Source organism: Emydura macquarii, unplaced genomic scaffold (genome assembly GCF_026122565.2).
Source record: "Emydura macquarii macquarii isolate MOO-44397 ecotype Brisbane River unplaced genomic scaffold, CSIRO-AGI_Emac_v2 contig_587, whole genome shotgun sequence".
Taxonomy (NCBI): Eukaryota; Metazoa; Chordata; order Testudines; family Chelidae; genus Emydura; species Emydura macquarii.
This window is the reverse complement of record NW_027130724.1, coordinates 5,871,115-5,883,668: the sequence shown is the minus strand read 5'-3', so window position 1 is coordinate 5,883,668 and position 12,554 is coordinate 5,871,115. Positions and strand designations below refer to the sequence as shown.

Genomic DNA, 12,554 nt, shown 5'->3' with positions numbered 1-12,554 from the left:
GTTGGAAGTAGTAGTGTTTTGCAGATGAGGAACTGAGGCACAGAGACTGTTGTTTGAAGGTCATACAGGAAGTCTGGTAAAGCAAAGAATTTAACTCTAATCTCGATCCCAGTCCAATTCTTTAACCTCAAGACTTTCTCTCTAGCAGAGCAGCCAGTTACAGTTAGAGCAGGTGAATTTTCTTACTATGTAACAGTGCTGGCTGCAAACATAATCTGCTGTAGCACAAGGCTAGAGACTCTGAAAGTGGCAAATAGTTCACTATTTCTGATTGGAACAAACAGTGAAGCTCTTCTGTTGTCTGCTGATTTTTGTTCTGTTCTCTAGCCAGTGAAGTCCCATTTCAGAGCCCTAAAGGCTAACAAGGAAAAATATGTAAATCTAGGTAAATACATGTGGGTGCATTGGAGATTGTAATCTGAACTAAATGTTTGGACAAGACAATGGTAGAAAATGAACGAATGTCACCAAAATCAAACCCAACTGCCAGAGCTCTTTAAAAAGTGAAACTGGCATCTGCACCTGCACCTGACTTTGTTTACATGTTTTCCCTCTTAATCTCAATTAATACCAGTCTTAATCAGAACATATCCCATATACTTTCTGCTCCACACCTTTTTGCCTTCTCATGGCTTGATGAGACTCAAATACTTAAAAGCTTTCTTTATTTTACTCTTCAGTTAATCTCTAAAGATATAATCCATCATGTTATTTTTTTTTCATTTTGGATTGTCTGTCTAAATTACAAACTTTTAAAAACCAAGGTATATAACTTTGCATGCATGTGTCACTAATAACATTTGTGTCACTAGCATGATGTTTTTTCACAGAAACATGTGAGGCACTTGAATCATAAGTTCTTTTCAAGTGCTTATTTTCTGGGGAAGTTACCTTATTGCAAGTAATTTTAGCCTAATTTAGAGACCAGAAAGGAAACTTGATGGTTTGAGAAAATTCCATTTAAACAAGTTTTTTGAATTATTAGTGTGAGAAGAAAGAAGTAATAGTTTCCACTACTTAATCTTTTAGATGCTCTTTGATCATAACCACACCGCCCCCTAAATTAAACTTTTGCATGAATTTAGTTCAATGACTATTAGTGTCATTGTCCTGTTTTTGAAGATATTTTTATTTATCTAAAAATTATGTAAATTTAAAAAATTTGAAAACAGTCTGCCTAGGATTATGTGCTCTATCAATATCTACATTTGGAGCATGAAATACTGCGTATAGCATAAACCAGTGTTAATCTTGAGTACTCTGGTTACTGGTCAGTCATTCTTTAATCTAAATCCATTGTACCATGCTTGTTTGAACATGTGAGCATTAGACTGCATCTTCAGTTCAAATTTTGCACGCTCTGGAATGTGTGGTACAATAAGTTATTATATAGCATTTAAAATTTCAATTAAATGGATAACCATGTTCAGTCAAGTGTACCAACGCTTTAACATCAAAGTGAAAACTAAATTCATTTATGTAATTAAGATTTCAAACACATGAGGAGATAGAAAATTTGGTGGTTTATGCACATTATGACCTGTGAGCGTGCGCACACAGTCTGCAGGCAATAAAGTTTGCAAGTGCAGAAAATAGAATGTACTTACCAAGGAGCCAAGTTACAGTTGCTATGGAAGCCATGTCATTACTACTTTTGTATAAATACAATTTAATTATAACAAAGTATACAGAGATGGAATTTTTGCATTTTCTTGTAAATATACATTTAAAAAAAATTTTTTTTTTTTTAAATTTTAAGATTTCTCCTCCCCACCCTATCATTTACAAATATATTTGTAAATTGCTAGAGTACTTCATAATCAACAACTAAGACTTCAGTAATATGTCAGACTTGAGGCTGAACCATCAAAGTAACAATAGTCAACATTTCCACTTAGGGTTGTGTTTCAATCCTTTCTGACTTGCATTTAGCAGTAAGTAGGTCACTGGGATGAGGTACTTATTAAATTCTTTCTGTAGCTATGTGTCTGCCTCTCTCTCATGCCATTACATGTACACTGTCCAAACAGGTTTTACCTTGGGGTTGTAAAGCGGTCCTTCTCTCCCCCCTCCTCCCCGACTGGTCTACTGCAATACAAACAACAGTAAAACAGCTCTTCAAAACCCAGCTGCATCTGGGGACATTTCGTCTCTCAGAAGCTTCTATAATTTTTGGTTTTAACTATGGTATATTTTACATCCAAGGAGCTGATGTGCACTTATCTCTTCACTGGATTATGCTGGCGCTGCTGGGTGCTTTGAAATCTGCTAAGGTGCAGTACCTGTGTTCTGGGTGTAGGTAATCCTGTAATTAGCCTAATTGTGAGGGATGGTTAAAAGTCTTGGGCTTGGGGTGAACCAAGTTAATTTTGTGCCTTCAGAGTCTGTGGCCTTGCTTTTAACAACTGTTTGAGAAATTTTTTGTTAGGGTTCTGTGAGTTGCTCTGAATAGCTTCTACTGTTTAATCTTACATAATGTAAGCTATGTTTCCACATGTATTTAATATAGCATGCCTGGAGAGAATTTTCCTCAAGCATATTTCACAGTTACTTTTATGAATCCTTGTTTCCCCGGTGCCCTCATCTAAGTGCGACATTACCAAATAAAATCATGTACAGTATTGCTGCCTGGAGCAGACTGAAATAGAGCTGGAATTACAACACCAAACGGGGAGAAACTCGTGCTTCTTCAGTGGTGGTCTGTTTCTGGGAAAACTCCAATTTCACTTCAAGCAGTCTCCCCTTGTTTCCTTCTACTCCTTTCCCACCCAAAGCATGGATAGTCTTGTCCAATGAGAGCTGCTGACTCAGGGACCCTCCCTCTCTATGTTGATTACACCTTGAAGCCCTCAGCCTAGAGTTTCATGACAGCTTGCAATTTGGGCTTCATTTACTGTGGCATATTGATGTAAGACTGAAAACAGTAGTTGTGTTGTACAACTTACAGGGAGAAGTTTATGTATATGGGCAGTAAGTAGTTCAGAATGTTAAATGACCCCTGGGAAGAATTTCTTAGCCAAGTTTTAGAAGCTCAGCGTTCTGTATGTTTGTGGGCTGGAAGGAGAAGAATGGGAGTCTTACACTTTAGCTCTTTAATATTAAAATACATTATTGCACTAATTCTTCCTTGGAAAGCAGCCCATTTAAGCTTCATAATTAGGGGAAGAAAATGAAAGTTAGGTCTGAAATGTTACGATCTCCAGAATAAAACAACAATATTAGATATGACATAATGACTGAGCAGCCCATTTCTTACTGTCTGCTAGGAGCAACCCTTGCTGCACTATGGCAGATAATTTTTTTTTCAGTAAGACTGCTTCCTTTGACTTGACTTCTCTTAATATGTATGTTGCAGACATGTGCTGGTGCCTTCAGAAGGACGCATGTACTAGATCATCAGTGCACCTGAACTTTTTTAATAGAAACTAAATCTTGTTTCTGGATTTTCACTTGAATTTGTAGAGAGTGTATAACATGAGTTAACTCTCTGCATTGAAGATATACCCTAATTCAGAAGACTGGGCCTCCAACAGCACAGGACTCCTTAACAACTCCTAGTCTTTTTTTCAATATTGACATAGACAAGAGTGCCAACTGCTGAACCATTATCTCTACTAGTCAAACATCTCCTTTTTCTTTAGAAGTCTCCTATCCAAATACAGACCTGACCTGACCTAACCATATGTAGCTTGAGATCTGATGGGATCTCAGCACAAGGTGGTATGGATGCAGGACAGCATACTTGCTAGATCAGCTTGCTGATCAAACTACTCATGATTTATTTTTCCTTAGTACATGCAGTAACATCCACTTTCCTGTTTTTGGTAAGGCCTAACTTCATTGAGCTGAACTCTCAATGTCTATCTTCCTTTTTCTGGGTCTTGCCCGCAATGCAAACAAATGTTTTAATAATACTTGTTGACTTTTGCTGGTTCACATTAGGCTTTTATTGGCTTCCACACTCCAACTTGCTGCTCTTGACCCCAACAGAGTAGCTGTTCGTTTCCAGTGTTCCAGATTCAGTGATGATGTTATATACCAATCTCTTCTCTTTGCCTGTTGCAGAGAAAACCACAGCAATAGCTGAAACTTAGAAAAGTAGTTGCTGCTCCAAATACTGACTCTTAACCACTGCCATCAGAGCTTTCAAGAACATAGTAAAATATTGATTGGTTTAGCTACCTTATCAATGAAAGTATTTTTTATCATTAAATTTAATGAATTTCTGAAATGTTTGCATCAATTGAAGTACAGGACTTTTATTTCAGCATGCTTTGTGGTCAAGAGGGAACGTTCCTTTTCTGGGGTTTCTGGGTTGGAGCTGACAGTACATTTCTGAAGTCTTTCCTCCTTTATAGGATCCCCACCCCAACACTAAACTTTTTGTGCCTCTGGGTTGACTTCAGTCTTAAGGCCCTATGTTAGGGTTGTCACCTCCTGAGGCACATAAAAACGGGCCACTGGCTGTGGGGCCCCATCCCACCCCAGCTGCTGGCAAGCCCTGTCCCTGGTGATGGGTCTGTTCTCTCCCTTCAACCTCAGCGCCAAGAGGAGCCACTGTTAGCGCAGCTGCCCGCAGGCAAGGGCCTGGCATGTTGCATGCATGCAGAGCAGGGCCCAGGATCTGTCCAGGCTGTGACATTCCCAGGAGACAAGACTGCCAAAAACAAAAAACGACATGGCACATCTCTGATGGGTAACGGGCAAGGCAGCAGAAAAACTTGCTAGGCCAGTCAGAAACTGGCTAGATGGCAGCCCTAACTTGTCTACAGTGACAAGCAATGTGTTCTATGGGTGTGATATTTTTAAAGTATGCCCATGTTCTGCACACTAACTTGTCCACATAGTACTGTTTTGAAGCGCACTACAGAACTTTTCATTCATGCTAGCAGGGAACTTTTTGTTTGTGCCGGCACAGTCTACGCAGACCAGTTAATGTGTAGCACATTGGAGCACTTTACAAATCAACCCCCCCAATGTGCATTGCAGTTCTTTGTGGACAAACCCTCAATCTGTATCAGGAACTAAGACTTTGGATTTGGACAAAACACAAAGTACTTTCCCCCCCACCATCCCTCTTGCTGCTGTTGGGATGATAGCAGAATGGGGACTGAAATTACTTTCCAGTGTAAATACCACTTGGAGGTAAACTCAATGATCTAAATGTTTCTGCTGCTGGGGACATGTTCTGAGGTAATTAGAAAGGTTCTTGGCTAGGAATAGCACAAGCACATTAAAGTCAAACAAAATGGGCAATTAGCTAGCTGAATTGAAATATTACATGGCAGACAGGGACACACAATAGACTGCAATTTAATTAAAAACAGAACTTTACAATCTGACATTACAAGGCCTCATTTCTCATATAAATGCTGAGTTGCATTTTAATCAAAATAATGGCCTCTATTTTTGATTCTTACATTATTCACTTGTCTAAGTGGTTTTGACTTGCTCTTTTCCAAGCTCTTGATACTGCTATACTTCTCTGTGATACCTCCTTTACACTATTTTTGTGGAACCCTGAAAGAGGCAAATAACTGAGCAACAGTTGATTATAAAATGGTTATAAACACACAACATTATTCATATGATGGCTAAATATCACTCCTTGGCCTGATGGGTAAACATTAACATTAGGGTGAGGTCTGAGTTTAGATGGTATCAACCATGAAGCAATGGCTGGGGTTAGTATGGAAAGTGTGCCCTCAGTATACAGTATATGCATGTGTTGTGAATAGATGTCACAGGGTGCTCTGCCTTTCCCACTGTCTTTGTTTGATACCTTTTCTCACAGTATGTCATCACCCTTGTGTACTGGGAGCAGTCTATGCTCAAATGCTACTATAACTTAACACATTTTTAGTCTCTGTAACAGTGTCTCTGCCCCTGTTCACACACACTTACACTGTAGAGATCTGACACTTTTTTTTATTCTGAGAGTTCCAGTGCAATTTCCAAAAAAAAGTCTCATTACCATTATCCATGTGTGGCAGGTAAAGGATATGTAGGAACCTCTTTTCCCCCACTACTGAAAAGCACCTATGTCCAAGCTGGAACTAAGCTACTGCTAAACAGTTGTGCAGAATTTTGAGACAGCATATGAAGAAAGAACTTCCAGGAGAATTTAAGGGGGCAGAATATAATTACTTGAGTGGGAAGTCTGCCATGGGATCTTTAATATGCATCATTGTTGTAATTCAGATGTATATCGGTAAAAAAAAATGCAACATTTCAGTGATTACACCTTCAAATAAACATGTTGCGTTTGAGTATTCCCTTTTGGATCTGACTGTTTTCAAATAAACCCATTGTCTGTTCATTGAACTTACGATCAAAGTCTCTTGTTTTGAAAGTCTGAAAATCCAAAGATATGACTTTCCATGGCACCTAATGGCCATGTTTTAAGTTACTAAATTTGACGCCATACACAGTAAAACATATATGCTCAAGGTTGCTGAGTTGTGCTTCCTAAAAATCTTGCTTTCAGTTGCATGATTTTGGGATATTTAAAATAAGAACTGTGACACTGCATCTCTAACTAAAAATTTTGTTCAATTTTTTGTAAGTGTACAATTTTACAGTGCAGTTAGTCCAAAGAACGGATGCAGCTTGCCAAATAGAGAACTGATAGTTGGAGAAATGAGAAAAAAGAAGGGTGCTCTGGTGGGGGCGTCAGGTGTGTGTGTGTGTGTGTGTGTGGGGGGGGGGGGGGGGGGGGGGGGGGTATGTTTCACAAAAGAGCATGGAAAGTGGAAATGTGATACGGAGGTTAACCATCTACAGCAACAGATCACCAATTATAATATATGTCAAGGGAAAAGATCATATGTTTTCAAATTGTTCAGTTCTTCTTCTTGTTTGATATCCTTCTCGAGAGGTGCATCACAAAGATTCCTAACTTCAGTCTTCTATGTGAGGATGTTGAGGCCTTTTAATTCAGTGTGTGAATCTTTTAGCTTACTAATGAGGTGTGCAGAGGCCAGCTTTCTCGTTAATACCATAACAGTGTTATCATAGTGCTTCATATTTACTTCGGTGTGATCCATGAATTCCTCTTTAACTTACCTTGGAAACCATAAAGTTTTTCCTTAATATTTTGTTTGTGCACTGTAAATTTTTTTAAATGCTTACTGTTTTAAGACTGTGTCGATTTTATTTGGTGAATTAAGTGTGTGTTTCCCCTGCTTCTGTTCGTTCCTTCTGTGGGTATTCTGCCTCACTCTATTAGTGTGGTTTACTTAATTTAACAAGTCCTCATTATCTATGGGGAAGAGTTTGGGTGATATCAGACTATTCCAAGAGAGAGGATGATCTTGTGGTTAAGGCACAGAACTAGAAGTTGGAGAGATGAGTTCTCTTTCCAGCCCTTCCACAGACTTCTTATGTGACATTGGAGAGGTCACTTAACCGCTGTCTCAGCTGGATCACTTGGAAAAACAGGGATAAAAATACCTCCTACTATATAATTCTTCTACTTAACAAAGATGTTGAGGCTAAAGTTAGTGGATTACAAATCTTATTTAGATGTGTGGATAAAAGATTCTACATACATGCAAAGTAGTATTTTCCCTGAGCTTTTTGACAGTGAGCCATAGGCTCCCTGTTAGAATTAGATGTTCATAGCCTCCTGATACACGTCAGTTGCAGTCATGCTCTTGTGCGTTCTGATTCCTTAAAGAAAGTGGTGTATGCATGGCCATTATTGATGGCACTATCAGTGATTTGCTGATTTAAGGTGGGGTGTGCCAGTCCTACAAGTGCATGCAGTAGTATGACTCCTCAATAAACCAACTCTTGGTGGTGAACAGCTGGGGAGGAGTTATCCTATATCAAATTGCCACTTTTGAATTAATGCAAAGATAACCTGGATAGGTTTCAATCTGTGTTCTAACCTTCTTTAGGAGTTGATTGTGCTTGCCAGGGTTATAAATGAAACTCTGGTTTTCAGATCATGTTCACTTGAACATTATGAGCCTCCTGTTCCTTTTTTGTGCTTTGACCATAAGCTGCTACTTTAGCAGGTCACTGGTATCTGGGACAGAGTTTTGAATCACACCTAGATATTTAAAAGGAAGATACCAGATCAGTGGTTGTGTGCCCTTGTTAAGGGACCAAATATGCAGCATCCCTTCAAGGACTTATCAATGCATGTATGAAAACTCGTGATGAGATTTTCTCTAAATGCAGTACGCTGTGTTTTTTCTTTCTTGTCTTGTTAGATCCACTGTTTTGCAGGAATATAATGCCAGTTAAACCATCAGCATACTTGTCCTCAATCTGGGAAGAGGAGGCTTGTTGTAAGGATTGTAATTGTTAAATAACCCTCTTTTTTTTCTTGTTTTTCCTTCCTTTGCACCCTCTTCCTCTCCTTGTTTAGGGGACTTCTTCAGAGGTTATTTTTTTTAACATGGAAAGCTATGTCTATCATGGTACAAAGGTGTATCATTGGTTTTATAGTTTTGATAGGCTGTCCCCTTATGCCATGCTGGTGTCTAAAGAGCAAGAAACACTCTTGCTGATAATGAAGCGTGATTATTCCCACTTCTAGCAGGCTTTCAGTATGGCTGCTTCATTATACTCTGCACAAGCTGCAAACAATAGCATGTTTGCTCACTGTCTTGAACAGCCATGATCCTATAATGCCCACTTGATCGTGTTTGCTATTGGCTGCCTCTAAAGTGGCAAACTGACTCTTAGTGCTGCTGATTTTTAACTTCATCCTGACTCTAGCTGATAGTACCGATCCTATAGGACAGTGGTTTTCAACCTTTTTTTATTTGCAAACCCCTAAAATATTTAGAATGGAGATGTGAACCCCTTTGGAAATGTTAGACCTCGTCTGCGGGGGCTCCTCCCCCTCCCCCGGTTGAAAACCACTGCTTTAGGGATTTCCACTATCAGGACTGAAGTTGTTATACAATTATGTCTTTCCTGTGAAGACTCTTAGGGTGCCCCCAACACCTTTACATACATGTTAGCCTCCTCCATCTCCACTTAAAAACACTTAAAACTTTTTCTTTGTAGATGATCTTGTTTTGTTAAATTGTATTTGGAACCATTTCTCTTCTCTTTATGTAGAATTTCTTCCCCTGCCTGGGTTTTTCTGCATGTAGTGTGAATTTATTATGAAATTATTGTGCAGTGTGTGTGGTGTAGGTGACTTCCTAAACTGATATTGTTTGAAATGGGTTTTGCTGTGTACCCCAATGCACACTTGTCTAGCTTTTTGAATTGAGACTAGGAATGATAAAATATTGAAAAAAGTTGAATGTAAAAGTGCGGCTTCCTTTCCTCTACAGGGATTAGTTAATGAAATATGTCTCCCAACACAGTACTGCAGAGAGCTTGTCTGAAAGAGCCTTGCTTATCCCCCACACTACTACTCTTGTCTTGCTGCAAGGCTGGCGCCCATTTGAAAAGGCCAATTCAGATGCTCCCTTATTGGCCCTGGCTCCTCAGACTTGGCTGTTGCTCAGAATATGTAAAAAGGAGCAGCTGTTTATCTTTTCCAGCTGAGGTTTTTTTTTTTCTTTCTCTTGCTGCTTGCTTATTGGCTGAGGAAAAGAGGGAGGGAAGACTGGGTGAAGTAAGCTGTGTACACTCTGAATGTGGTTGGACTAGTTTTTAGAGGGAGAGAGATTGAAAGAGTGGAGGTGAGGCTGCACTGGCCATTCCCCCAGCTTTTCCCTCCCGTCCCTCCTTTTCTCTCTGTACCATGGTTGGGGATCATTGTAACCTCTCTGGAGACAGACCTGTACTCTCCCAGAATCCCAAAACTGGACTAAGCTGCAAAATGGTTCTACAGGCAGTGGGTAAAGTGCTAAGGTAAAAATCAGGTTGTCATCATTTTAGAAATTGAGAGGTACAGGGCAAGGGAGTGGCATGCACAGCAAAATGGGGAAAACTTTTGCTCTGGAGCATACTTTATTTTATTTCATTTGGTTTCATAAGTATATAAATGTATAATGGGGAAAACTCCTGTAAAGACAATGTTGTAAAGGGGAGGTACATTGTGAGAGAGGGACTTAAATGATGTAAGGTAGATGACTGGTAAAGTAACTATTGGTCTTATCCCATTCCTTTTTTAAGCAATGGTGAATCAAAACCTGTGTTGATTTGCCTCTAAAACTTAATTGGTAGCCATATAAATGTGGAATTTCTATCAGAAACTTCTTGAATACATTCCAGTGTTTAAAACTGTTTGTCACATGTAATAGTGTAGTGAAATAGAGTTTGGAAGCATCTGAGAGTGCTAAGGTTCAAGGGGATGATTGGTGAATGGCTACTTGCTTTCTTCATTGGTAGTGTTAGTGGAGTAAGGAGTTTGACCAAGAATCTACATCATGTACATGCTTTCCTTGTCTATATGTTTGTAAAGAACATGCTCTAAAATAGAATTAATTCGTTCATGTATTTTAAATGTACTGTTACGGGTCTGATTGTACATGTGTATGTGAAAATCAAGACTAAAAGGAAAACTTTTGGCAAATATAGTACCTTGATTAGGGAGAGTTTTGATCTAGTCTGAGATGAAAGAAAAATTTCATCACAGATATTGGAAATAACAGGCTTGATGTTGGGAAAAGTGTAGCTTTTTATTTCAGTTAAATGAACCCAAATACCATTCTAAACTGTGAAGAATCAATGCACTACCCCAAAGAGGGGCTTTGTTGCTTGCACATAACTTTATCTGGCAAGCCTCCGCTTTTCTGTTTCCTACTATTGATGGTGAATTATTAAAAATGTTTGTCAACAGAAACATTATCCCACGTCTTCCTTCCTTGACGTCTGGATCTTCTGACACCACAGTCTGTGCTGTGGAGAGATGTTCATTAAACTTGAACTTAGTGACCATTAAGTAAAGATAGGAAAAACTGGATTAAGACCTGACTTTCATTTCTACTATAGAACTTGATTGTGCTTAAGTTAGAAGGGATGCATTTTTCTTTTAGCTGTCATTCCCCTTTTCCCTTTTGTTTGCTCTGTCATTCCCATTTTCCTTTTTGTTTGCTCTGTCATTCCCCTTTTCATGCTTTCTCTGATATTTTCTAAGGGGTAGAGTTTTGAGGAATGGTAGGTTCCTTTCCCAGCTCTTCAACTAGTTTAATGTTTCAGAACTGTTTCAGGTTCCGTTCTTCGATTGCAAACTTTTTTTTTAGATTCTGTAATGTGGTATGCAGTGAGTCGTATCTTAAAACACTTTGGCCAGTGGCTGGCTACTTATGTTGTGAACGTTTTTGAAGCTTTTTAGTAGCTGTTCTATTGGCAGCACTCCCAGATGTAGATAGATTGGTGCCTCTGAAGGAAAATATTGCCAAAGCCTTTGTTCAGGGTCTGTAATAGTTGGTTTTAAATATAGGTAACTTCCCATGACTTAAAAGTGAAACATTGGTATGCTTGAGGGCTGAATAATTTTGACAAGTCACAATGAACTTAAGACTTACTGATCTTTTTTTCCTATTATGAGTGTGTGTGTACATTACATTTTTGTATAACTTAATCTTGGTAACCGCACTGTAATGTCTTCTGAAGTTTCTTGTGCTATGGCATGTCTCATTTCCTAAAGCATATACCATAACTCTAGCATGAAAGAAGGGAAAAGCTGCTGCAGTGTGTGTAATGTTTTGGATCTGGGTGATATAGAAATGAGATGGATTTTATTTTAGCAAGGCTGCTACTGGACAGGTGTTTGTGGATAACGTATGGATGAATTATTATATTTTGTGTCCTAATGCACAAGTACTTTCTCTTCTACAGTTGAATACTTCGATGAATTGATGGTTCTTGTGTGTTACTGTCTTTGCCTTTTTGTTCTGGGCCATCAACTTCTGCATCCAGAAAGGAAAAAATGTGAAGTCACCTGACTATCCCTGCCAGACAGCAGCCCAGGTCAGCCTCTTAGGACCCTGGACTGGGACTCAGATCTGGGTTCTCTTCCTGGATTTGCTGCAAACCCCTCGTGACCTTGTATTGCTTATAAATTAATCACCCTATAAAGAGTCACCCCTATGAAGAGCTCAGACATCCTATAAAGACGGTACCCTATAAAGAGCTCAGATACCGTGTATCAGACACCCTATAATAGTATAAAGAGCTCAGACACTAGGATGATGTGATATGTAAGAGCCTAGATATGAAATTGGTCTAAGGAGTGAGAGGTGCAAGTTTGTTGTAAAAATAGTCTGCTGATACTTCGTAGCAACATGTGAGGCCAATGATGCTGTCTATGAAAGTGGGAGGGACATAGGCCTGGTTGTAGAAAAATATCTTCTTGCTGATGATAGGTGTCATTGGTCTGGTACTTGTCTGACTGAAAGTGTAGGACAAAGTGTATTCAGCACTGTTATGTGGCTTTCTTAAACAGTGCCAAACTCTGTTGTGGTGGTCTATACTGAAGTTGAACTGGTGCTGAACCTGAGTGACACCTGAGTGTCAATGGCAGGTAATTTTTCCTGTGTAGATCAGGCCTTGAAACTACTTGTGGAGAACGTCCAAAGGACTGCTATTAGCTGGGTGGAGAGCGGCTTGGTGTATTTTTGTGTGTGCCAATATTG

The 12,554-nt window shown here is 39.2% G+C and overlaps 1 protein-coding gene across 5 annotated transcripts in view; it reads left to right on the top strand.

Moving 5' to 3' along the window:
* MOB2 (MOB kinase activator 2) overlaps window positions 1-12,554 on the top strand; it is a 156,810-nt gene that overhangs the window by 104,927 nt on the left and 39,329 nt on the right. The window contains exon 1 of one of the 5 annotated variants that reach the window (XM_067540573.1): window positions 9,634-9,653. The exons of 3 other annotated variants lie outside the window; for them this stretch is intronic. Coding sequence is in view for 1 of the 2 variants with exons in the window: in XM_067540567.1 (XP_067396668.1) it covers window positions 9,716-9,825 (110 nt within the window). In the remaining variant the exon portion in view is untranslated. Of the gene's footprint in view, window positions 1-9,633; window positions 9,654-9,673; window positions 9,826-12,554 lie in introns of those variants that run through there. One more of the 5 variants, XM_067540567.1, reaches the window with a different exon arrangement.